Below are 25415 nucleotides of genomic sequence, written 5' to 3'. Positions count from 1 at the left end.
GATGCAACCGACATAGTGCACACAGAATTTCACAAGCTCTTCGATCGACTGCAGCTGGAAGACAGAAGACATTTGGTATAATAATACTAGCTTTTGAACACATTTGTGCATTCCGCTGTGCCTCGAAACAGTAACAAAGCACGTGAGCATCATTTCCTTGCTGAATTGATAACAAATGCAACGTTAAGGCGTTTTACCGCAGCTTACGGGCATTTTCAAAAGTTCCGACCCAAATTACTTGCTAACCCACTGGCTCTCCACCAAGAAGGCAACTCTAGCAGATCGAGAACGCCCCTCGCGTGGAATTTGGCAGGGGTTTTCAGAGTGATTCTCGTTTAGCCCCCATAGCACACCGCATACGCCATAAGCAGGATCGACTGGACCGGAGTCGGTTTCGTAACAATCGGAAAGACCTCAATTCAACTGGTTGGTCGTGTCCTTTATTATGTTACACAGCTTGCGCAACCTGGCTGATAATTGCTGGGAGCCGATTAGGCTGCCACACAGGTCGAGTGAGCATGCCGGGTGTGTATTCCGGTGCATAAAGGCCAACACAGGCTTGATTTTTGTGTTATTTACAAACTGTCGCCATATATAACCTTATTTGATTGAATACTTGAAAGGATTATATGCGGCCCGACCCGGCTTGGAAGAACTGTCCGCACAAAAGTTCCGAGCAACCTAACCTCGAAGAGGATATTCGTTCCGATGAGGCAATGGCCGAGCTTACGCCCTTGTTATTGCGTCATGATCGGCTGATTGATCGGTGCGTCAAATTATGTTTCGAATCATGCTTCATCAAGTCCTGCTGGCATGATCGGACGTTGAGTCATGCTTAGCTGAGGGAGATCATGCAAATGACTAGCTTTCACCAACTGCTACATGCGAATCGGAAGGTAAATCAGTGGGATTGCATTCGAATGCTGACTTAATGGCTATATCTAACTTATGTTCTCACACCTCATCTAAAACATCTCTACAAGTTTGTATGAGGCGATGATAGGTCTGCAGCACCTTTCGTCGATCAGTCCTAGACTGCACTAAGAAATAAGCCAGAAACTCGACACCCAACGGTGGTGATACGAGAGTGCCAGGCTGTCTAAACAGCTCTGACCTATAAACTAATGGAGCAACGTCTGGCATTCTCTCTAGGACTTTGTCAGAGAACCCTTCCGGTACCAGTACGTTATGACGGTGAATTGGGATCAGGCAGTTCGCGCTCCAGTACTGTGTTTCGGATAAGAAAGGCTTACACATCGCTTTGAAACGATCGCCATCCCTTATGGATTGGAGGAGCTGTAGCGCGCAAAGATCTACCCCGTAAGCGTGAAGGGTTGAGAATGCGCAGTCTAAGCCAGGAGGGCGTGCATTGACCTCAATAAGATACACCTCAGGGTCGCTTGGTGACGGGATGTCTGTATCGGCCAAATCAACAAGACCGTCAATTTCCTGGTATTGCATGCTTGAATTCTGGACTCTAGCTTCAACGTGGAAGACCCCATTTCGGAAACCAAGTTTGAGCAGTGTTTGATGCAGAGACGACTTCACCAGTTTCTGCTCCTTCTGGCACAATAGTGTTGGTGACACCATGACAGTCTCCCCAAAGCTGTCCGCAATAGTGGCGTCGCTGGCATCAGCTGTGCAGGGGAAATCATCGGTGATCTCTGCGAACATAAGCTCACCATCCCAGAGAGCAATGTTGGCATCTATCTCTGGCCCACTTATGTAAGTTTCGAGAAGGATCCCGTATTTTGTGAGACCATCTTTTTCGAGTTGGTCGATTGCTTCTCGGAGTCTGTGGTGATTCTGAACTCTTTTGACACCTCGAGAGGCGCCACCACGGCATGGCTTTATCACCAGAGGGTACTTCAAGGTTTCCAACGTCTTAGAAATCTCTTCATTATCCAAGTCCGTGGCGCTCTCCAACCGAAAAGACTGCATATTGGGAGTGTTGAGAACCTTGCGGGTCGCGTCCTTGTAGTGAGCAGTGATTATAGACTCGACGGGCTCAGTTTCAAGATTCAACATTTCAGCTGCCTTTGCAGTTGCGATGACATACTCATCTGAAAAGGTGATGATGCCATCTATTTTGCGGCTCTTCACAGCTGCGGTGAGCCTTTGAGGTAGACTGTCGTCACTGGCCATATCGACAGCAATAAAGTCGCCTCGCAGATGACCAGGGTTCAAATCCACGACACTCCACGACACATTTGTGAATATGGCGTGGATATGGATGCTGACTAATAATTTCGATGTGGAATGGGTGGAAATGGATCCATTATGGAAATGGATCCATATTGTGGAATTCGTGGAATGGAAACCTACTTCGTCCAACAATGGTAATTAATGGGTCCCGCCCGCCCTCGGTGACGTCAATGTTTTTGTCATTGGTCCATTAAAATCCGCCGTTGCTTGACGCAAAGGCAACACACCCACCGACGTTCCTGTTTCTTGTTATGCTGGATATTCGTAGCCGAACCGATATACCTATAGACGCGCCTTGCCGTCTCTCTCCGTCAAGATCCAGCTTTTGTAGAGCTGAAAGAGCCGTTGATTGTCCTCTTCTGTTCGTTCTGGAACGGATGTGGTTGACTTGGTAGGATGGGGAGTGGCCATTTCGATTTGGGGTAGTAACGCGAGTAACAGTGAAGCCCCCAGAATGGACTCATTGTGTACGGAGGAAAATGGGGTGGCAAATCGATGTTGTGTTGTTGTGGGTGATAGAAAGTACTTAGGATATGCGGGATTTCACAAGGAAATCAAGGTATTTTCGAACCCCACCTAAAATATTCCACGATTTCCACATGTGGAACATGTGGAAGGGGCTTCGTGGCGTGGATATGGAAATGCTGAAGCCCACGTGGAATGGAATGGAATGGATATGGATCCACATTATGGATCCATATGTGGATTTCGTGGTATGGATTTGAACCCTGCAGATGACTGTATCTTGGGCCCTCCATGAAATGGCCAGGGCGATCAAGGACGATGACGGCTATTCCAAGCGCTCTAGCCGCGTCGAAGGGTCCCTCTGAACCATACCCCCCTGTTGTGCTATCGAACAGAGGGCGACCGCCAACCACTGCCACGGTCAATGCTGAAGGTTTGTTTGGGAGTATCCAGTCAAAAGAAAGCCTCTCGTTCACTTCCCGATCGAGAAGGTCAAATGCCTCGAGGCCATGAGCCGATTGGATGGATCGTTTGCAGATCAAAGCTCCGGGAGAGGACCGTAAAAGAGAAAGCAGATTGGCTTTTGTTTGAAGTGACGCGGGATAACGCTTTTCCTCTACTGGGAAGGGAACGACGGATTCGATACAGTCAGAATGTACCATTCTCAACTGCAGAATGTCACGTCGACAGAGATAGCCATCATGTGGAACCATCAAGACCTTGATCAGTGCCTCGATGGCGTGGTTCGGTCTGCTACCATCGGAGCAAGGCGGCTTTGATGTCAGACATTTGTTGATAATAGTTCCCAATGGCGTTTCAGTACAGTCAGCTAGATCGTCCGTTCCTTTACTCGCGTGACCATTCGTCTCGGCCTTTTCCGAGGATGTGAGATTCAGAACGAGATCAATAGATTTGGAGTGCGGAGGAGCATTTCCGTTTACATTCTTAGAGGAGAGAGGGGGTGAGAATCTCCAATGGCATTTGGCTTTCAAGGCAGCTAGCAAAGAAGAAAGGTAACGTGTCAGCGTAAAATATTCATGACTGGTGGAAGCTCGCAGGGCAGCTTACATTCACTACCGAGAGCCTTGACCGAAAAGGTCTCGGAGAAAAACAATCCATCCATCTCAGGTGTTAACTGACTTCCCATATCGGCCGCAGGTACTGAATCCTTTGGCTACGAAAGGAAATTGGCAATGGGGGAAGGATTGCGAAATAGTGCTGTTTCGTCTTTGTTATTGTTTATTAACATGAATTCTTGTCCCTCGTTTTATCCGTAAGTGAAATTCACATTCTGACCTTTGCATGGCAACGTGGCTGTATTAGACGTCATGGTTTGATCCCAGCGCGGTTGTAAGGGATTTGTCAAATCTTTGTCTCGTAATAACGTGTTTCGGTTTCCTATGACACCTTCCGTAAGAAGAGCTGCCTTGTTTACCATGATCTGCATTGTTAGTCAGATTTGAATGGCGGTGAAACTTGGAGACATCCGATGCATTGGTCAAGCAGAATATTACTGCTCACTTCACAACCAACAACGTCTGGAGCAAAATATGAGTAATTACGAAATTCAAAAGCCCTATCCTAAGTTGTCGCATTGGGGTTACTGACTGGGGTGTCTCAACCCCCAACGTCACCTCATTTTCATGGACGATCAGACAAAAGGTACCTTCCCCATAAGGAGTGCGGCGCGGCTCAAACGTCAGCTTGGTTGTACAGATTAATCACAACATAGAAGGCTAGTCTCCAAACGGTAATATGGCACGTTTGTGTCACCGCGGGGGAAAGAGAGAATTATGACGCGTAACCACAAATACCAAATCAGAACTAACCAGTTTCGAGGGCAAAGACACAGTCAATGATGCAGAAAAGATAACTTCCGCCATTTCTGACACCTTTTGAGTATAATGAGGCTGAGAAACGTCAATGCTAGATCAGAAAATGGGTGTATAGGTGGCGGTGACTCCAGGCTGATCTACGTTTAGTGCTGATTGAAGGGCTTAACTTTACAGTTAGGTACCTGTATCACTCCGCTGTCGCTTGGCACGATATGGAACAACCGAACAGCAATTACGAAGGAATAGAATATGGTCATATGTGTTGGTTTGAACTACGTCATGGAGATATCAGATAAAGAAATTTAGAATGAAGGACTAATGCTTTAGAAGCATTGACGAAATGGTTAACCCTGAGTTGTAACCTCCGCATCCAGTCCCTCAACGTCCGCCAGGCTGATCTTCTCAGGCCCATCCGAATTCGTAGTGACGCTGTGAGCCTCACCAACCGACTTGGAAGGACTGTGCTTCACGACCCCATTTCCGCTTTCCGCATTGCCAACTACCCAGTCCAAATAGCTGTTGGAGAAGATACGACCTGTGTTAACGGCCTCAACATCGCAAAGTACCATTTCTTCAACCAACGCTTCGAAGCTGTATGTTGGCTTCCATCCGAGCACTTTCTTCGCCTTGGCTGCTGAGCCTAGCAAGTTCTGGTTATCAAGTGGTCGGTAGAACTTGGGGTTCACTTTAACGCGAATCTTTCCGCTAGCTGAGTCAATGCCGACCTCGTCTAGACCGGTTCCAGTCCATCTGGTTGATATGTCAGCCACTTCGATCGTATGATAGTGAAGAAGAACTTACTCGATGTTGACTCCGATGACCTTGAAGGCTGCCTCGACAAAGTCGCGAACGCTGTAGGATTTTCCACTCGAAAGAACATAATCGCCTCCGACTGGCTGTTGCAGCATCAGATACACGCCTTGCATGTAATCTTTTGCATGGCCCCAATCTCGAACCGCGTCCAGATTCCCTAGGGAGAAGAAGTCTAACTTTCCGCAGGCAATTAAAGCTACTTGAGTAGTGATCTTTCGGGTGACGAAAGTGGTACCCCGTCTCGGTGATTCATGGTTGAAGAGAATACCATTCGAGGCATGGAAGCCGTATGCCTCTCGAAAATTGACAGTAGTCCAGTATTGGAACAACTTGGTAACAGCATATGGTGATACCGGGTGGAAGGAGGTCTCCTCTGTTTGTGGAGCGGGCATGTCCGACCCAAACACTTCGGATGAACAAGCCTGCACGAATATGTTAGCCTTTTCGTATTGTCTGATGCGAGATAAAGGAACGTTACATTATAAAATTTTGTCGACTTGTCTAAGCCCAGCATTCGCATGGCTTCAAGCAGTCGAAGTGTTCCCATAGCATTGGTGTCACTAGTCTGTAGTGGAGTGTCAAATGAGACAGCCACGTGGGACTCAGCAGCAAGATGGTAAATCTCATCGGGCTTGATGCCGCCCAAAATCTGGACGAGACGACCCAAGTCGGACATATCGCCAAGGTGCATGGTCAAGCCAGGCCGGAGTGGCTTGCTTAGAGCTTCGCGTCTGGAAGCAGTCGATCGTACCAGGCCATGAACTTCGTATCCCTTTTCCAGCAGCAGTTCAGAAAGATACGAGCCATCTTGACCGGTGATTCCTGTCTCGCATGTTAGATAGCTGGACAACTACTCGCAATGTGTATATTACTGACCAGTGACAAAGGCCACTTTGGGTCTGAAGTAACCATTCAATACTGCCATGCTTTCTGGTGTAAAAGGTGGATATGAAGTATTCAATAACGCTTTTGTTAAGATTGCAAACTTCAAACGTCAATCAAATAGAGAGATCTCAATATATACCTGTAACCGAGTGCTTGATCTGACTGCTGGGTACAGGGGCATCATTCATCGATCACTTGAACTTTGCCAAGAATATGAACACCTAAGATTCGCAGGCGACCAATCTCCCCAAGCAAGCACTTTCGTCTCGTCTTCCTTCATTACGCCAACCAGTTAGCCTCTTGTTACGCAGTTCTTTGTGTAAGCCAACAGCCACCATGACTCTTCTAGGTTGTGCCGTACGCTGGCAGGGCACCTGTTGGTTGAGTCAGTATCGGTACAAGACTATAACAATGTCTTTCCCAACTAAGCTTTCGGACCTTTCATCTGGGGTCTGTCAGCCACTTCCCCCAGTTGCGATGTCATCTCCGTTTGTGGCAGGTGGATGTGCGGCTCGTGTAACCAAATCGAGCTTACGTTAAAAGATGTGACAAAGAAGCTTTTAAGGAAGTAATGTAGGTATTACGTGCATTTGAAATCTTTGACTAAACACGGTTACTATTCGAGCAATCTGACATAATGAGTAGCGTTGCTTGGGTTGTTCTATCAATGAGTCTAATCTCCACGCAATACCGGCTCCAGGATGCTTAGAAGGTCAGCGGTGCTGAGTCGGCCCAGGATCTCTTCGTCCAATAAGTGTCTTTCGAGGAGGTCTCGCCTCATGGCTGTTGAGTTAATGTCAGACCCAGTTGGTCTCTTTGCGAAATCCAAATAGTAACCCATTGTCTGGTGGCCGAGGCTATCAGTACCTCGACAGGTCCATAGGGTAGCCTCCTCCGCTGCTTCTTCAAGTTGCCCATCTGAAATTGTCAGAAAGCTCGAGCAATAAGAGAGGAAGTTTACTCAGTTTACCTACTTTGGTCATTACATGTCATTCTTTGCGGAAGCCATTCCCCAAAGCCCTTCCATTTCGTTGGCTGTCCGTTTGGCAAGAATTGAGAGGGTACATGCCGTGCTTTATTGGTAACAAGTATTCGCGGCAACCTGTAGGGCAAATTGTTAAGAGCATCGGCTCTGTTGAGGTTATCCGGCCCAATGAGGTGCGAAAACACAATCTTGTAACCATCCGCTTCGCAAAGCCGCTGCGCCGCTTCCATAAATGTGAAAAATGGATACCATGTCTCTGACCATATCCAGACTTTATTTTTAGGCACCTGGGGCATCTCGGCCCAAAGTGCAGCTCTCGTCTTCCGACTCATGAAGAACTCTGGGTGGCTATTTGTCAATTTGTGTCGTAGGTGGAAATCCTCGCTGGGGAGAACCACCACGGCGACGGCGTTGACCACAGGGTGCAGTGCTGACAGCAGGACCTCCAGATGTCCACGGTGCGGGGGGTTGAAAGAGCCACCGTAAACCAGGATCAAGTTGTCTTGACCTTTTTTGAGGTGGCAATCTAGCTTCTGCAGCGGATTGAGTGCGGTTCCCGTAGACAAACGAACCTCTCTGTAGGCAGCTTCCAAGTAGGGCCGAAGAGACATGATAGCGGAGATTTGAGAATGAAGAGCGGTCTGGGAAAGGAGTAGTGGTAACAAAGAGCGGGAGAATAAATGTTGGGGCTGCACTGTTGGTGGAATCTGGAGAGTTTTATGTTTCACGAGAATGTTTCACACATTTTCTATTGGTGTACTTCCTCTGTCAGCCTCTTAATAACCCTAACCTTTTGCCTTGTACATAGTCAGCACCCGTCTGTTTGCCTTGACCCCTCACTCAGCTTCCCATTCAATCTTCATCGCTTAGCATTCGCAGCATACAATTTGCCCTGAATCACATCTTCTGTCCTCTTTTCTTGCATTTCGCCACCTTTCTCCAGATTGTCTACCGACACCGGATCGTATTACTAAAACCGTATCATGATTCAAGATCGATCTCTCACCATAGCACAGTCCTGATTGGCATCGGTGAGTGCGACCAGCATCCTGCGAAAACCAACATGCTTACAGCCGGGATACTATAGGCTCCATCAATGTATAAGTGCAGCCGCTTGCTAACCATCGCGGCACTGAAAATGAGCACAACAATAATGACTGGGTAATGAGAGCCAGAAGCTAAGTTTGTCAAATAGCCTGTCCACTCTGCAACAGCAACTGCTGTAGAAATGAGAAGAGCAGCATATGCTGTAGGAAGGCCCTCATGGTACATCGCTTTCCCCTGATCGCTCTTGGGCACCAAGTGCGCGGCGATGTTGAATCTTGAGAGGCGTGCAACGCCTGAACAGACAAAAAGAGCCAAAGCTAGCTGATCCACCACGGTATCAAAACCAGCGCAATAGATCATGACTGCCGGCGCCACGCAAAAGGAGACCTGAACACGAATAGTAAGTTCAGGAATGCCTCGCCAGGACAAACAAAAGGTTACTCACCAAATCACAGAAGCTATCCAATTGTTTGCCCATTTCGGAACATTCATTCCTGGCCCTTGCAACTATTCCATCGAAGCGATCAAACTCATAGCCGAGAAAAATAAGCAAGTGCGCCGCCAAAAGTGATTTCTGTATCGCACAGAAAATGGCGAGAACTATTTACACGAGTTAATTACCCAGTACCATATGGCTATGAGGAATGCTTTACCTCCGCAAAAACCTAGATTGTTAGAGAAGCCAGGTAAGCTTCATAATTCCTGATTATCTGTTAGAGGCTGTCGAGTTACTCACCATTGGAAAGAGTGATGTAGTCAGCTACTCGCAGCCGCCTGTATTGCCCGTTAATGCGAACTCTGTACGGCAGTGCGCGCGGTGGATACCTCAACATATCGTACTTCATAGGTACATTGGTTGCCATTGTGAGTTATTGCAGGTGCTTTTCCAATTAGAACTGGTTTCTGTCGGTTTGTTCACCGCTTGCTTTATGCCACCAAGAGACATACAGCGACTGTGAACGCTGGTGGTCAATTTATGCTTGGTTGCTTCACTGAAAAGAGACTGCACCACTGGTCAATCACGGGCTGCTCCCTCCAATCCGCAAGCTCTGAATTATTCCATTCACAGCTACTAATCACTGCATGAATATTGTAGAGGCTGTTTGGGGACGTGATGCACGATCGGTTGGCTTACGGAAGCTAATGACTACTGTTGAGGCGAAAAGAGAGAACGACTCTCGTAATATGTCCTTCCAAGAAGGGCAAGTGGTCGTGCTGGGGTAGAATCTGACGTGATGGTGTTCAATAGTGGGTGCCAACTGTCGGCGCACGAAGACCCTGGAGTAATCGCAGGATAAGCTTGCTCCGGTCATAATTCACAGTACCTTTTCTTTGGTGGGCTTGGGTCATCGCCCATTGCATAATTTGCTCAGTAACATTCGCATCCAGGATAAACATGAGTAGAGTTCCAATCAGATCCTGAATGCGCCGCTTCACATGCAGGCATAGCCCCAACACGCGTTTCCACGTAACATCTGCAGTTGGTTCGAGCTAGTGACCTTCAAAAGTGCCTGTAAAACGACTACCAGATGTGTATGGTGATCCGAACCAACCAACACAGAAACATAACGTCTTCAAACCCAGTACGTAATATGAACAGGGCGTCAGGGTTACCTTGCACCCCGCGCTTTGTGCAGCAATCCCTTTGTCGATACTTCTCCGTGTTTTAAGTGTAGATTGGAGTTGGGAGCAGGACCATTCACCCAAGAATCACAGCATTCTCGAGGTTCTTGAATTATTTTACAGTTTTTCAGACAGAGCATCCATATAGCCTCTAGTACTTTTCCCCGTTGACGGACTCATTATGGTGACTCAACATCCTGAGCACGAAAGGCGGGACGCTACAGAAGAGGAGATCAAAGAGCTGCGGCACGTTGTAGATTCAGTTTCGTTAGCTGTTTGGGTCGCACTCATCGCTAATGCTACAGAGAGATTTACCTTCTATGCCGTAACAACGCCATGGCGTAGGTGCCACCAATACAGTTTGACTTTTGTATACTCTATTATCGTTAGCTTACATTCCATGCAGAGAACTACATACAGAATCCCGTTGATAGCGTCGCTGTTCCCGGCGCTTTGGGGCTGGGGCAGGCAACGGCTACAAACATTACGAGTGCATTTCTCTTCTTGAGTTTTCTTCTCCCGACTGTTTGGGCTATCATTTCGGACACATGGCTGGGGCGTCATAAAACGCTCTGTTTGAGCTACTTGTAAGTTCGCATCCTTTAAAGGTTAAAACCGATCAGTACTGAGAGGCGACTGCAGCTTGAACTTTTGTGGATGTTTGATCATCTTTGTTACGTCGCTCCCAGCCTTTAGCCACTCCCAGATCACTAAGGTGGTGGGACTGGGGTTCGCGATGATTATCCTTGGAATTGGCACTGCTGGTGTAAAGGCTACTGCTTCCCCATTCATAGGTGACCAATACGCGGAAACTGCTCCTCAAGTAATTACCACCAAGAAAGGGGAGCGCGTTATTGCAGACCGGGCGCTTACACTTCAGTATATCTACAATGTATCGTACTGGTAGGAAATTCTGCGACAATTGGAAGACACAGAATTGACAATTTTGCTGCAGGTTCACGAACATTGCAAGTTTGTCACTTGTCGCATCCACCTATCTGGAGAAGCTAGTGGGGTTTTGGGCTGCTTATTTGCTACCTCTTTGCGCGACCTGGACACTGGTACCTTTACTTCTAATCTTTCACAAGTCGCTTGGTGCGTTTTCCCCTACTCTGAGCTGGCACTGCTCTCTAAATAAAACAAGTCAAACAAAAGCCTCAAGCAAATATCCTTCCCCGCGCTTCCCGAGTTATCGTGTGTGCGGGAAGACACAAGTTCAACTGGGAAGCTGCTACACCAGTTTACCAGTCGGAGAAGTTTGGCCGCCAAGTCGAATGGGATGATAGATTTGTTTTTGAGATTAAGAGAGGTCTGCAGGCCTGCAAGGTAATGTGAGTTCTCCTTCCCTTGATGGGTTTCTTGAATCCCTATGCTAACCGGTATTAGGGCCTGTTTTGTGCCATTCCATCTATGCATGAATCAGATCACAAACAATCTTGTCTCACAAGCAGGACAGATGAGGCTCGGTGGCATTCCCAACGATACTATTCAAGCTCTAAACTCTATCGCTTGCGTGCTACTGGGACCAGTCATGCAGAGATTTGTTTATCCCATTGTCCGCGGTCGGGGATTCGCTTTTGGCCCCATTGCGCGCATTACATGGGCTTTCATCATGATGAGTACCGCAATGGCATATGCTGCTGGAGTTCAAAAACTCATCTACACCAAAGGGCCTTGCTACGATAAGCCCTTGCAGTGTGAAAAGTCTCCGAACGACGTGAGTGTCTGGATTCAGTCGCCCGTCTACTTCCTTCTCGGAGTCGGCGAGATTCTGGGTTTTACAACTCTTGCCGAGTACAGCTATTCTGAGGCACCGAGGAACATGCGCAGCTTGGTACAAGCAATGGCCCAGCTGAGTTCAGGCGCTGGCTCTGCGCTTGGAATGGCATTTTCACCATTGTCAAAGGATCCTCAGATTCTTTATCTCTACACGGGTTTGTCTGTAACAATGATTGCTACGGCGCCTACTTTCTGGCTGATGTTTCGTGCGTATGATGATAGAGTATTTGAAGAAGCACACTCGAGCGACGACGGGAGTAATCAGGCGGCAGAGCCAATGGTTTCTGGACCATCTGATGCTGCTGAAACAGGAGAAAAGGGCGACGGTGCCAAACCATCTGGCTAAAAAGTTCAATCAGACTTGTATAGCTCATCCCAGCCATTTTCGCAGAAGCCGAACATTTCTTTCAAACTAAATTTAATTCTGGACATGTTATGCAATCTGATCACTTTCGTGGTAGAAACACAGGTTGTTGGCTGGGGAGTACAGAATGACAAATGGCAATATTGCATAATTCATTACGTTGTATGACTGTACCCTAAAGCGCTGTTGCACACCGACAATTTATCGATTGTGGCAGTGAAGAAAAGACCACCTGTAGCAAAACCGTAGTAGTGTCTTAGGTAGATTAGTCATTTCGTAAGCATATAATCTCATTTTCCCCAATATGCTTCGTTTTCATCTCGCACAAAAACAACTCACCCTAAAACCGTTATCCAATCTGCTCCAGCACTGACACCACAACTCTCCCCTGTAAAAATTCTTTCTTGGCACGCACTGTTAGTGCACTGTTAGGAGCGGGATTTTCTACGGGCTACTCGGCCACACAATACTGCGGGGACGCCATCGGCTCCCTAACAGCAGTTTTCAGAGAAGGAATTTTGGAGAGTTCACCTTCTCTGACAACACCTTTGTCGGATCTAATGGCGGCACCTCAGAACCAGAACGCCTTAGATATCGGAGGACGGTGCCCGTGGCATCGGTAGCGACATCCTCCCGATCAACGACGCCGATTGCGATGGGTTTTTCCCCTTTGAAGGCAAGCCGCACCGCCGGCCTCTGATTCCTTCCCAAGGTTTTTCCCTGCCGCCACGACAGTCGACTACGAGCTACAACTTGGTTACTGGAGATTGTGGACTGCGTCAGCAGATGTAGTGATGCGTGAGAGAATTCTGGTCGGTGGAAAAAGCTCGACAGTAGATTGCCCCCGAACCCGCTGACGGGTGACGGGCTTGAGAAATACAGCACCTTTTGTGCCATTGGTATGCTGGATGGTGAAGGAAGCGGGGTTTCCCTGTACCTAGCTAGCTCAGCACGTCTTTTGCTCCAGTAGGAGATCTGGCTTCGTTACAGCCACCCAGACGAAAAATATACAAACAAACAAACAAACAAACAAACAGCACTGACACCATGACATACGACCGCCCTGCACCAACCATTGATGGATCGGCTCTGTTATCCACATTTGATGTCTTGACTAAGTCAGGGCTTGTTCTCTACGATGAAAGCCAGAAGGTTGTTGAGCATACGGATGGAGACCTGAAGGTTCGCTTCTTATGCCAAAGCTAATACTGAACATAGAAGCCGTGAACATTGACACAATTGGCATCTAGTTCCATTTTGTTCTCACCAAAGCTCTTATCAAGAAGCCAACCTTATCAACACCAGAACAGTCATCTGCATCCGGAAACGGCTTATCGAATAGTAAACAGCTCCTCCCTGGTAGCGATATCGATACAAATGGCTTCGAGATGGGCGACAGTGAGAGTAGCACTCACTTTCTTATCGCCAACAAATTTTGCTTCTCACGACCTCACCTCATGATGCTCACTCGCGATGGGTATCGCAGGCAATATGAGCCTCTGAACCAGAGCGACTTTGAAGCTGCATGGGGCACTTTGGCGTCCTTGAAGAATGCAACAACAGACTATGTTGTATTCTTCAACTGCGGCAAAGATGGCGGGTGTAGCAGACTGCACAAGCATGTACAGTTGATGCCTCTTCCCGCCAGTGGTTTTGCGGTCGACTTTCTGAATTCAAACAGTACCAAGGAGCCAAAAGTACCATTCGAATGGTTTTATCACAGATTTCAAGACAGTGCCGCCGCAGCTTCGAAAGGGGCCGAGATTTATCTACAGCTTCTACAGCAGGCGACGGAAGCTTGGAAGGCTAGTACCGGAAAGAATGTGCCAGATGGAGAGGCGTGCCCGCACAATGTGGCTTTCACGTCCCGCTGGATAGTGGTTATCCCTCGTCGTAGAGCGGCTGTCAACAAAGAGGCCGGCGTGAATTCTTTGGGTATGTTGGGGGTAATCGCCGTGGCTACCGAGAAAGAGATTGAGAACTGGGTAAAGCTCGGTCTGACGAATTCGCTCAGAGAACTTGGAGTTCCGAGAAATGCCGGTACGATGCAAGGAAAGTAATCGCTGCTCTCTATTTAGATGTGCAAGGCCAGAATATATTTAGAACACGGGTTTGGAAATGGGTATAGTGGTAAAGCTAAGAGTAAACGAAGCTATTCCCAATGGGTGTAGCGCAGTCTGCCCAATCACCGAAATGAGTAATCAGGTAGAATCTGGCAAATCGTCAAGTCACATGATAAGCTGAACAAATGCGACAATTTCATTATCGGAGTAGGACACATATAACATATCTATCACTGGTCTTGACTACCACGCATAAGTATGTAGCGTCCAGCCCCTTTATGCGAATACTGCTCCCAAATACCTTTAGACCTGGGACTACTCTCCGGAAGCTATCGTCTCGGTGTTATCTCCCGACTCAAGAACAACACATGTCCATTATGTCGCCTTGTCCTCTCACACTTCGAAGAAGACTTCATAGCTGCTCTATGGCGCGAAGATATTGAGCTCTCTTGGAATATCGGCCCAGCCAAGTGCCGGGCTCTCAGCGCCATTAATGCTCGGAATGACACCTGGATCGGCTTCAGTTCCCGGATGCAGCCGCAGCGTGACCAACATGACTCAAACGCGGATGGCTATTTCATTCACCCCTGGACTGGCCCTGTAGTGGATACTGCTAGGATCTTGCGTTGGATATCATCGTGCGAGCAATCCCATGGCTCAGAATGCGCGATGCCTACAAATTTAAGCTTTTCCGAGGCATTTCGGGGCCTGCATCTCTTTCACCTGATCGATCTTGAGACTAATTGCCCCGTAGAAAAGACAAGCCTTGTGAAATATGTGGCTCTTAGCTCTGTATGGGGCGCCCTTTCAAATTTCCGCCTCACCAAGGCAAACCGAACAGCACTTCTCAAACCAGGCTCTCTCCAAACAGTATTCAGCATGCTTCCAAACACAATAAAAGACGCCGTCGTTTTAACAAGACGTCTCAGATATCAATATCTTTGGATTAATGCCCTCTGCTTACTTCAAAATGACGCTGAAGACTTAAAGCTAGGGGTCAACGTTATAGACCTTATTTATGAAGAGCTTGGTTGACAGTTATTGCGGCATATGGCCACGATTCCAACGCACGTCTCCCTGGCATTCAGAAAGGGACTAGGAATAGTTCTTATAATACAACTAGGGTGGCCCCCGGTGTTCAAATTAGGATCGTTGAAGGACTAGACGGATTACTCAAGCAATCAGTGTATAAATCGAGGACATGGACGTACAAGGCGTCTTCTATCATATCAGATATCAAATGCTGACATACTATAGCTTTCAATAGCAAGTTCTATCTCAACGGGCTCTCTACTTCATCAACAAGATCTTCTACCGCTGCCGTGCTGCAGAACACGCAGAGCACTCTGTAGACGTGCTGCCGCAAACCTACGTCGGCTCATCATTGGGATCCTTTCTTCCCCAGGTCGTACTTATCACCGGTCCGGTATTCGATTTAACTGCGATGCTCTTCTACTATACTCAAAGGGCAATGACAAACCACAACGACGCATCACGAGCTATGGCCGGCATCACGCGTAAGATCGCAGAAGCGATGAAATGCAACTTCTTCCAGGGGCTCCCTACGGTCATGCTTGACCGGTTCATTATATTCTGCGCCTATGGTTCCACCTTACACCGTCGTTCTATATTTCCATGCTACTCGTTGACAGGCTGGGGCGGTCGTATCGACGTGAGCCCTAGATTTGGGCTATCAAAACGAAGACATCAACGACAACGAATGGCTCAAGGACAGGACATGGATTATTTGGTATAAGCGAAGCCCTTCTGAAATCACCAATCCATATATTCTTTTTCTTATTTTATAATTAGGTTAATTACTTTTTCTTACATCTCTTTTAATAATTATTAAATATAATAATTTATAAGAAAAACTTTTTAAGTATAATGGCCTAAATAATCTTATACAGTCTTGATAATTAGAATTTATAAATCTAGGAGATTAAATTATAAGCTAAAGGTTATAAAGCCTAGCTATAAATTAACCCTAAGTATATAAACTAGGAATTTAATAAGCTAGAAGAGCTAGTTATAAAAGACTTCAAGATATATTAAAAATATAAGCTTATGAAGTATAAGATTACGATAAATAAATTAATAAAAAGGGAAGCCATACTTATAGAGACAAAATAGCTATATTATTATAATATCTATTATTAGACGAAGCCTATAACGTGTATGATAAGCGAGTGTCACAGATAAGCGAGTGTCACAAAGATCCCTCAATTTACAACATGTCCATTTGATCAGATACTTCTCAACCACCAAATATGTCACAACCCTCAGATGAAGCTAGAATTCTTCTTGCCCTTCAGGCCCTTCAAAATGACCCCAAATTAAGTATCCGACGCGCTGCAACTATCTATAAAGTCCATTACCGTACCTTACATCGTCGTCAACATGGCATTCATTCACGACGCGATTCCATCCCAAACTCACGGAAACTATCTGATCTAGAGGAACAGATAATAGTTCAATTCGTCCTTGACCTAGATTCGCGAGGATTTCCCTCGCGATTGCGTTTTGTGGAAGAAATGGCCAATTCTCTGCTTATAGACCGCGACGCGTCACCTGTTGGCAAGCGCTGGGCTCATAACTTCATAAAGCGACAACCAGAGCTAAAGACGCGTTTATTTCGCAAATATGACTATCAAAGAGCTAAATGCGAAGATCCGACTATTATTCGTGGCTGGTTCAGGCTTGTACAGAACACAATCGCGAAGTATGGTATCCGATCAGATGATATCTGGAACTTTGATGAGACTGGCTTTATGATGGGCGTTATTATGGCCGGAATGGTTGTCACCGGTTCAGAAAGGCAAGCAAGACCAAAATCAGTGCAGCCTGGAAACCGGGAATGGATTACTGTGATCCAGGCGATTAACGCAGAAGGCCAATCGATCGCGCCGTTTATCATTGGTGCAGGCCAATATCACCTTGCGAATTGGTACCGAGAATGCGACCTCCCAGGCGATTGGGTTATTGCAACGAGCCAAAATGGATGGACAAATAACGAGCTGGGTCTCGAGTGGCTAAAGCACTTTGATCGATCTACAACTAAACGGTTAAATGCTCGGTATCGTCTTCTGATCCTTGATGGTCACGAAAGCCACCACTCGGCCGATTTCGAGAGATATTGCCAGGAGAACAAGATTATCACGCTCTGTATGCCTGCTCATGCATCTCACCTACTCCAACCCCTTGATGTTGGGTGCTTTGGGCCGCTAAAACAGGCTTATGGTCGAGAAATAGAGCATCTGATTAGATGCTCTATAACCCATATTTCTAAGACCGAGTTCTTTTCTGCCTTTTATGCTGCATTTAAAGATACTTTTACTGAAAGCAATATCCGGGGAGGTTTTAGAGGAGCTGGTCTTGCTCCTCTTAACCCGGAAAATGTAATCTCAAAGCTTGATGTGCAGCTACGGACTCCAACGCCTCCCGGGGAGGCTGCTAACCCTTCGACCCCATGGGTTTCAAAGACCCCAAAGACAGCAACTGAGGCTCAATCTCAATCTGAATACCTCGAAAGGCGAATCAGAAGTCATAAAAGCAGCTCCCCAGAGTCAATAATTGAAGCTTTAAAGTCTAGTACTAAAGCAACAAAGGCAGCTCTACATCGGCTAGCCTTAGTAGAGGCTAGGTTAAAGGATCTTGAACAAGCAAATAAGATACTAAGCCGGCGCCGAAGGGCAAAAAAGGACTAGACTACAGAAAGGAGGGGCGATGACAGTACAGGAAGCATCGCAAGTAGTTGATCAGATGGATGTTGATGCGCAGGTAGTGGCCGAATCATCTAGAAATGGTGCTCGAGGAAGGTCGGAGCGCCCGGGTGGTCGGCGTTGCGGTGTATGCGGCAAGGCCGGGCATAATGCAAGGACCTGTCGGGTAGTGATTGAGACCCCAGGAGAAGAGTATAGCGAGTAGTTTTAATTGATTAGATGGTTTATGGTGGTTTTAAAGCGATTTAAAGTCAAGAGGTTGAGATTTTTGTGACACTCGCTTATCTGTGACACTCGCTTATCATACACGTTACATATTTAATCTTAATAAACCCTATTTAATAAAAGGCTATAATGTAATTAATATAATTAAAAAAGCTATTAAGAAAGATAATTATAATAAGCTTTATAATATAATAATAGATATTAAAAATACTTAATATTATAAGGATAATACTGGCTATATTAGGCTAATAGCCTTTAATTATAAGATTTTATTACTTATATACATTCTTTAATACTCTTATAAAGAAAGTCTTCCTCTAATCCAAGCTAGAGTAACTTAAGGAGCTAAAAGGGAAATTACTTAGAGAGGTAAATCTAGGCCAGAGAAAAGGAAACTTATTAAGGCCTTTTATAATAGCTTATATAATAAGTAGCTTAAGGCTATCTAGTGGCAGGCTAACCCCACTTTAGAAATCCCCTACAACCACTTAAGCTTTGTGCTCTCCTGAGCTAATTAACATTCTGCAGTAGCCGCCAGCTAATTTCATGAGTTATGGACGTGGGCATTATGAAGCATAGCTTATTTCCTGGTTACTAGAATAGATATATGATCATACAAGATACGTTTTTTCCCCACACCCTAGTCAGACTGAAGCTCAGACTGAAGCTCGGACTCAGGCTCCAATCTGCGAAGACAGCGACAGAGTTAGTGTAAGAACATCGACTTTTACCAAATTCGTTCGGCAGCTCCAGTTTTGCCTTTGGTACCGCTATGAATATGGATCAAGACTTCCAGACTACGATTTGAACGTGTTCAATTAAGTACAGAAGATAGCGGAAGCAGAAATGCAAACTTCGCCATTGCATATGTAGCTTCAAGGAAGAGCTCAGTCCGGACGAATCTGCTTCATTGCCTGTCGGCTCGCCTGAAGTTCCGGAACATGAACATGCGCCCCATTTCGACCCAAAAGGTTTGTGACTCTTCCGTCGTTTCAGCTTCGTAGGCATCCACTTGTGGAGTCTCCCAAACCAAGTCAACAGCCTTCGGATCATGGAAAGAGGTTCTCTTGACAACTTTCCAGAAGATGTAAAGGAGGATAGAAAGAATGGTCATTGTGTAACAACTGAAGAACGCCTCAACGTTAAAAGGACGGAATGAAGTGTATCCAAACGTGCCGATAACAAGAGTGAAAAACATGCTAGCAGCGTAACCGCCTGTCAGGTGTCGTGTATTAGTGGCTAATGCACTTCCATAAATATTCTAGTACGGGTTCTAGAACTTACAGTAAGGTTGACCCCATCCATAGTAAGGCAGACTTTTACGGTCTATACCTTGTACCTTTGTGGCTCGGTGGTAAAACACATAAGTAATCGACATGACCAGATAGTTAATGAAAGCCCCACCAGTAACCTAGGGTATTCAATGTTAGTCACTCCCCTTATGCTCCCAGAGCACGGCACTTAGATTGCTGGCTTACCAAATTAACCAAAACGCTGAGCACTCGAGCCCCTTGCTTGCTTTGCTGGAGGAACCCAAGGCATGCAAACGCCATGGTCAAGGCAAGAGCATAGATCGGTACACCCTGCTTGGTACAGGTCTTAAAGAATGCAGGTGCCCGGCCTTCAAGCGCCAGACTATACAAACTTCGTGAGGCGCAATAAACGTATGTATTGCCAGCGGAGAAGATTGATGTAATAAGCAGAGCGTTGACGATATGTGGAAAAACGTTGATCTGTATGAACGTTGTCAGCCACGACTGGAGCGTGCAGTGAAGTCCTTGTTCTTCAGCGCGAGGATCACCTACTCCCATGTTCTTCATAGCGATCACGTATGGCGAAGCCGCTGCAGTACTGCCACCTGATCCATTGCCAATTAGGATGTCAGTGAGTGTCTTGTCGTTAGATGGAAGTACGATGCCGACTGCAATGGCACTTCCGATGAAGAACAGGAAAAAGCGGATATAGATGGTTTTGTATGCGGCTTTGATGTACTTTCGGGGATGCTTCGACTCGGCGGCGACAAGGGAAATATACTCTGGACCGACTATGCAAAACGAAGCAACCCAGAGTGCAGCGAGAAAACCCTCAAAACGACCCAGAGATCCGCTAGTACGTGCTTCCTGAACGACAAAGTCAACTAATGCTTCTTCGACCGCAGCTGTTCACCGAAAAGAAAGTGCTGAAGCTTACCTCGAAAGCTCCGGGATGATTCCAATTGCGGAAACCGTAGGCATCGCCCTGAGGATTTCCACCGACCATGGTGATGAATGTGAAAAGGAATAGAGCCAAGACAAGTATGACCTTGCCACTGGATAACCAGAACTCGGCTTCGCCATATGCGTTGACGACCAAACAGTTGATGAGTGTGTAGAGAATGACACATGCGAGACACATAGTCCAGACTGGAACATCGTGGCTCCAATATTGCACTACAATGGCCAAGGCACTAATCTCAAAAGGGATGACAAGGGCCTCGTAAATGAAGAAGTTCCATCCCGCGGCGAAGCCAAAGGCGTCATCCACAAAGTGGCCAGCGAGAGAGATGAAGCCCCCAGCAACGGGATGCTGGGTCATCATCTCGGCCATTCCATTGTTTACCAGACCAACGAAGAAACAGTAGAATATGAAAGCCAGGAGAAGACCCGCCGGTCCTGCTGAGTGCAGTCCGCTGCCGATACTAATGAACAGCCCCGTACCGATTGACCCGCCTGGATTGAGAAGAGAATCAGTACATGCCACAGCAGGATATAAACGAGAATTTATTCTTACCAATCGCAATGAGTTGGATCTGTCTGTTGTTCAGTCGGCGTTGGAGCTGCTGAGGCTGGACAATGGTGCCTTGGGCCACTGACTCTACGGGCATGAGCATTACTCCAGTCTCACAAGACTCGGTCTGCTTTACACCATGGTCCTTTCCGCAGTCGGTGTTCATCGTCGAGTTGTATCGCGAAATCGAGGTATAAGAAGGTTGATTGTGAGTTAGGAGATAAAGATTTACAAAAAGCACGAGTGAAGGCACCAGGTCCAAACTATTTAGGAAATAAGGAGGTCCCTACTTGCGGAGAGAGAATCCGGGGTAAAGAAAAATAACCTTTGATTTGTTACCCTTATCAGTCACAGGTGTGCATATCGGCCGGCGGTCCGAAGTCCGACACTTGAGTCTAACCCAGCCCTTGTGTTTCCAGCCACTCGGGATCGTAGTTCCCCGAGGACGCCGGGAATGAGAGCGCGATAAGGTTCGCGTTTCGACCGCCCCGGTAAACCCTCGATTTGTACTCAATCTTAGGCTAGTACTGATCGTAAAATGGCAAGTATACTAGTTTTGATTGTAATCATAAGTTTCTATCAGAGCACAAATCAAGCATTCGGAATGTCCTAGTTAAAGGGCAAGATCGTGAGTGCATCATTTGCTTGCTCATATATGGATCTGCTCCAAATGCCCAACAGTAGATTGCAGGCACTGGCGCGGCCAGCGGCATGGGCCTTGCAACCGTGAAACTGCTCTCAACGCGCGGTGTCGTCATTTTCAGGTACCGCCGCCGATGATGAGCACACGGCTGTGTTTTGACACTAATCGCGGTTGACGTAGAGCGTGATGATTCTGAATAGTTAAAAGGACCCAGAGCTCAGGGAGCGTAGGGACAAGGCAACCATGTCGGTCCCACGGCTGAAGTGTGGGCCAATACCCTACGAGGCTAGTGGAAGACCCCCGTTTCGTGTCGAAACGTGTGATAAGAAGAATAGCGTGATAATATGCGACATAGAGGTGAAGCTCTCCCCGTACTTCGGTAATCGGCTTATCTGAAGGTTATCTTAGCCATCTAGACTTGGTAGTTCCCCCGAGATCACCATCCCTACTAGCACGGTGTCGGTCTTTGCCAGCTGACCACCGGGGCCGTCAGCGTCAGGCCAGACTAAACCACTTATGCATTCCCGTCCATATCAGCCTCTCCAACGACTCTCCGCATGCGTGCCCATTCATACGGAGTTCAACGCCGCTCTGAAAGATAAGACCTTTCGTCTCAAATATTGACCTGCGAATCGTATCGCACTGATGGTCTTGGTCTGGCCAATAGATTTCTAAGAAACTCCGAATTTCCCTTTCCCATATTATTGCATTCTATTTGATTTACCACATATACGCACACATCACAATGGCCTCCATTTCAAAAAGCGATTCCGTCGTGATTGTCGGTGCTGGCTATCTACAACCGTGCACCTTTCAAGGGCCGGCTTTCAGGATATTACTGTCATCGACAAGAACGATAATGTATCCTTAGCGTACTCGGCCGTCAACGATCTAAAGAAGATTATACGTCGTGAGTATGAGGATGATTTCCATAAGGAATTGACACTGGTAGGATTTACCTTAGCGCTCTCTAGCATCTGAGAATATATAAGCTAACAATTGACCTCCAGAAAGCCATTAATGCCTAGAAGACGCCTCTGTTTGCGCTCTATTTCCATCAGATCAGCTTTATATACATACAGCGGGATTAGGCCTCAAATCTCACATCAGGCCAATCCATACTTAGCAACGACGAGGCGACAGAGGTATATATACATTAAGCTTATGCTATCACAGCTTACTATGACCCGAAGTCTTGCTCGAAGTGATCCATCCGCCATCAACGTTGTATACTGCGCCAGTGACGAAGCTAGCATCCTGACTCAGCAAAAATGCAATCACCGAGGCTACTTCGTGGGCACTGCCAATTTTCCTTTGAGCGTTGGCCATCATGCCATTTTCTACACGCTTAGGGTCGTGATCCGCTGACATTGGGGTATAGACGACACCTGATGTAAGGCACCACAAGTTAGCCGCGAGCTCCAAAGCCACCCCATTCCAAGGCTTGCATGTATCGGACTCACCGGGAGCAACACAGTTGATGCGAAGATGACCATTCTCCTTGGCGGCGGCAGTGGAAAGGGAGATGACAGCAGCCTTACTGGCACAGTAAATGGAGCTGTAAGGGAGACCCACCTGGCCAGAGATACTAGCTGCAGAGACCTGAGGTGAAACGAGTTTAGTAAGGCGGTTCGAGAAGATGTAGAACACATAATTTAATATATGACTCACGATAGCACCACCTTGCTTGAGAGCTTTGATCTGCGGCTTGAGGCAATTGAAAACGCCGTTGACATTGACCGACATGACAAAGTTGAGATCCTTCTCGGTAGTGTCCAAAATAGAAGTGTGAGAGGGGCCAAGCACACCAGCCATGTTGACGGCGCCATCGAGTTTACCAAACTTTTCGACAGTCTTGTCAATCCACGCCTCAACGGAGGCTGCGTCGCGGACATCGACAGCTACGCCGAGGTGTTTTACAACACCGCCTGGCAAGGTTGAGATAAGCTTCTGCAACGCAACCTCATTTAGATCGGCCAAGGAGAGCGAGGCACCGCGGGATGCGAGTAGCTTGGCGGTGGCAAGGCCCATACCACTAGCCGCGCCTGTGATGGCAATCTGTTTGGGTTGAAACAAGGGTAATTAGCTTGGTATCGGGACAGCAGCAGCACAATACCTACCACTTTGTTATCGAATGAAGCCATAATATTGTGTTTATGATAATCGTAGTAAGATTAGGGGCGAGTGACATACATTATCATGATTCTGTTGGGCTTGCTAAAGCTTTAAAAAGTCGTATGTTGTAGACAAACACCCCCTGTACTGACGATCGGGGAAAGATGCTGAGATTGCTGGTCTCGGTCCGCGACCAACAGTCTTGGGAGATGCCCCGGAAGTGGGCCCCGTGGCGGCCCGATCGGGATCGGCCACGTTAGCTCTGTCTCGGCATCGGTTTCGGCGCCGACTCCGACACCTAACCCGTTTAGGCCTTTATGACAGTGGCGTCACACAATTCAGTAGCAGACCAAGATGGCGCGGCGGCCTTTGGTAATGCTTTCAGTTGCATCCCCGGTTTCGGCCCCTAGGGCGATCACCAAGTTGACAACAGATTGATTTTAAGGTAGCAGCGCCCGCCATGGCATACTTATACGTGCATGAATTAGTCCTGAATCACGATCGTTGTAGTCAAAAACATCTATCTATTATTCTGACTCTTCTCTTCCTCCCCTAGAGGCATACACAAACAATAAAAGATGCCTTCCGACACAATAGACGAGACATACGATGTCCTCATTGTAGGCGCTGGGATGTCTGGGATCTGCGCCCTCCATAGCATCAGGACCAAGTTCCCCGACTGGCGTATCCGCGTGCTGGATTCGGCGCCGTCGGTAGGCGGCACTTGGTATTGGAACCGCTACCCAGGCGCCCGCTTCGATTCTGAGTCACTTTCATATACCTTCTCCTTTGACCAGAAGCTGCTCGACGAATGGCACTGGAAGGAACGCTTCTCGGCCCAGCCAGACACGCTCGCCTATATCAACTTTGTCGCCGATCGCCTTGACCTGCGCCGCGACATCCAGCTCAACACCCGCATCGTCTCTGCCCGCTGGTCTGACGATGAATCCCGTCGATGGATTTTTGTCGACGAGACTGGCCGCTCGTACTCGGCCAGATTCTTCGTCTCGTGCCTTGGTTTCCTCTCGAACCCTACCCTGCCTGCTATCCCCGGCATCCAGAACTTTGGCGGCCAGGCGTTTCACACGTCACGGTGGCCAACCGATATTAGCCACCGTGACATGGTCGCCGGCAAGCGCGTGGGAATCATCGGCACTGGCGCAACTGGCATCCAGACTATCACCGCCCTTGCCAAGATTCCCGAGCTTAAGTCGTTGACCGTCTTCCAGAAGCAAGCTATGTGGGCTGCACCTCTGCGCAACACCCCTATCTCTGAAGAAGACATGATTCAGGAGCGAAAGAAATACCCCGAGATCTTCAAGCTGCGTGGCGAGTCCCCAACCGGCTTTATTCACTCGCCTGATAAGCGCAAATCCAGCGAGGCCACTCCCGAAGAGCGTCGTGAGCTTTGGGAAAGCCTTTATAATAAGCCCGGCATGGGCAAGTGGCTGAGTGCCTTCTCTGACACTTATACAGACCGCGAAGCCAATAATCTATACTCGGCTTTTATGGCTGACAAGATTCGGGCCCGGGTCAACGACCCAGAGATCGCTGAGAAGTTGATTCCTAAGGATCATGGTTTCGGCCTTGCCCGGGTGCCTCTTGAGAGCGGCTACTACGAGGTTTATAACCAGTCTAACATCCACCTTGCCGATATTAGCGTTAACGGCATTGAGAGAATTACTCCCACTGGCATTACCCTGGAAGATGGCACCAAATATGAGCTTGACGTGCTTATCTATGCCACTGGGTTCAATGCCATTACTGGCCGCTTTCGTCAATGTTGACTTCCGTGCCAAGGACGGTATCCCGCTCATGGCTCGGAGCGGCGAGCTGAGGCCGACCGTGCTGCTTGGCTTGACTTCCTGCCCCAAACATTC

At 47.5% G+C, this 25415-nt stretch overlaps 10 protein-coding genes across 11 annotated transcripts; 4 read left to right on the top strand and 6 right to left on the bottom strand.

Annotated features, from left to right (window-relative positions):
- Positions 1–889: 889 nt before the first annotated feature.
- On the bottom strand, positions 890–2200 carry FOXG_02616 (uncharacterized protein). Its single transcript, XM_018380079.1, has one exon. It carries the CDS (start codon positions 2143–2145, stop codon positions 955–957), a length of 1191 nt encoding a protein of 396 aa, XP_018236262.1. The 5' UTR covers positions 2146–2200; the 3' UTR covers positions 890–954.
- An 844-nt stretch (positions 2201–3044) lies between these two features.
- FOXG_18362 (uncharacterized protein) lies at positions 3045–4043 on the bottom strand (the record flags this gene model as incomplete). Its single annotated transcript, XM_018398435.1, has 2 exons — positions 3739–4043; positions 3045–3667 (listed from the first exon to the last, which is right to left on the bottom strand). Coding segments are annotated over exons 1-2 (702 nt in total), but the record flags the coding sequence as incomplete, so codon positions are not given.
- A 713-nt stretch (positions 4044–4756) lies between these two features.
- Positions 4757–6243, bottom strand: FOXG_18361 (GDPmannose 4,6-dehydratase; the record flags this gene model as incomplete). The annotated part of the gene is made up of 4 exons (XM_018398434.1): positions 4757–5255; positions 5307–5740; positions 5797–6140; positions 6195–6243. 4 exons carry the CDS (start codon positions 6241–6243, stop codon positions 4850–4852), a joined length of 1233 nt encoding a protein of 410 aa, XP_018236260.1. The 3' UTR covers positions 4757–4849.
- A 1224-nt stretch (positions 6244–7467) lies between these two features.
- Positions 7468–9098, bottom strand: FOXG_02613 (uncharacterized protein; the record flags this gene model as incomplete). Its single annotated transcript, XM_018380078.1, has 5 exons — positions 7468–7536; positions 7761–7829; positions 8260–8622; positions 8681–8835; positions 8972–9098. The coding sequence occupies 5 exons, from the start codon at positions 9096–9098 to the stop codon at positions 7468–7470; spliced, it is 783 nt and encodes a 260-aa protein (XP_018236259.1).
- Positions 9099–9894: 796 nt separating this feature from the next.
- Positions 9895–12175, top strand: FOXG_02612 (POT family proton-dependent oligopeptide transporter). Its single transcript, XM_018380077.1, has 6 exons — positions 9895–10199; positions 10265–10445; positions 10501–10761; positions 10814–10953; positions 11003–11189; positions 11245–12175. The coding sequence occupies exons 1-6, from the start codon at positions 10040–10042 to the stop codon at positions 11981–11983; spliced, it is 1668 nt and encodes a 555-aa protein (XP_018236258.1). The 5' UTR covers positions 9895–10039; the 3' UTR covers positions 11984–12175.
- An 839-nt stretch (positions 12176–13014) lies between these two features.
- Positions 13015–14272, top strand: FOXG_02611 (uncharacterized protein). 2 transcript variants are annotated; one of them, XM_018380076.1, is made up of 2 exons: positions 13015–13153; positions 13220–14272. In XM_018380076.1, exon 2 carries the CDS (start codon positions 13390–13392, stop codon positions 14059–14061), a length of 672 nt encoding a protein of 223 aa, XP_018236257.1. In that variant the 5' UTR covers positions 13015–13153; positions 13220–13389; the 3' UTR covers positions 14062–14272. The 2 variants fall into 2 exon arrangements, with proteins under 2 accessions (XP_018236257.1, XP_018236256.1); XM_018380075.1 differs by having other exon boundaries at positions 13015–13183; positions 13252–14272.
- Positions 14273–14313: 41 nt separating this feature from the next.
- On the top strand, positions 14314–15263 carry FOXG_18360 (uncharacterized protein). The gene has a single exon (XM_018398433.1). The coding sequence runs from the start codon at positions 14596–14598 to the stop codon at positions 15097–15099; it is 504 nt and encodes a 167-aa protein (XP_018236255.1). The 5' UTR covers positions 14314–14595; the 3' UTR covers positions 15100–15263.
- Positions 15264–18918: 3655 nt separating this feature from the next.
- On the bottom strand, positions 18919–20943 carry FOXG_02610 (uncharacterized protein; the record flags this gene model as incomplete). Its single annotated transcript, XM_018380074.1, has 6 exons — positions 18919–19226; positions 19296–19422; positions 19490–19744; positions 19817–20131; positions 20202–20719; positions 20781–20943. 6 exons carry the CDS (start codon positions 20941–20943, stop codon positions 18919–18921), a joined length of 1686 nt encoding a protein of 561 aa, XP_018236254.1.
- A 1647-nt stretch (positions 20944–22590) lies between these two features.
- Positions 22591–23564, bottom strand: FOXG_02609 (uncharacterized protein; the record flags this gene model as incomplete). Its single annotated transcript, XM_018380073.1, has 4 exons — positions 22591–22808; positions 22884–23022; positions 23092–23478; positions 23541–23564. The coding sequence occupies 4 exons, from the start codon at positions 23562–23564 to the stop codon at positions 22591–22593; spliced, it is 768 nt and encodes a 255-aa protein (XP_018236253.1).
- A 549-nt stretch (positions 23565–24113) lies between these two features.
- On the top strand, positions 24114–25322 carry FOXG_02608 (uncharacterized protein; the record flags this gene model as incomplete). Its single annotated transcript, XM_018380072.1, has 1 exon — positions 24114–25322. One exon carries the CDS (start codon positions 24114–24116, stop codon positions 25320–25322), a length of 1209 nt encoding a protein of 402 aa, XP_018236252.1.
- Between the last annotated feature and the right edge of the window lie 93 nt (positions 25323–25415).

The sequence above is a fragment of the Fusarium oxysporum genome, chromosome 5 (genome assembly GCF_000149955.1).
Source record: "Fusarium oxysporum f. sp. lycopersici 4287 chromosome 5, whole genome shotgun sequence".
Lineage (NCBI taxonomy): Eukaryota > Fungi > Ascomycota > Sordariomycetes > Hypocreales > Nectriaceae > Fusarium > Fusarium oxysporum.
This window is presented reverse-complemented; position numbering and strand designations above follow the sequence as displayed.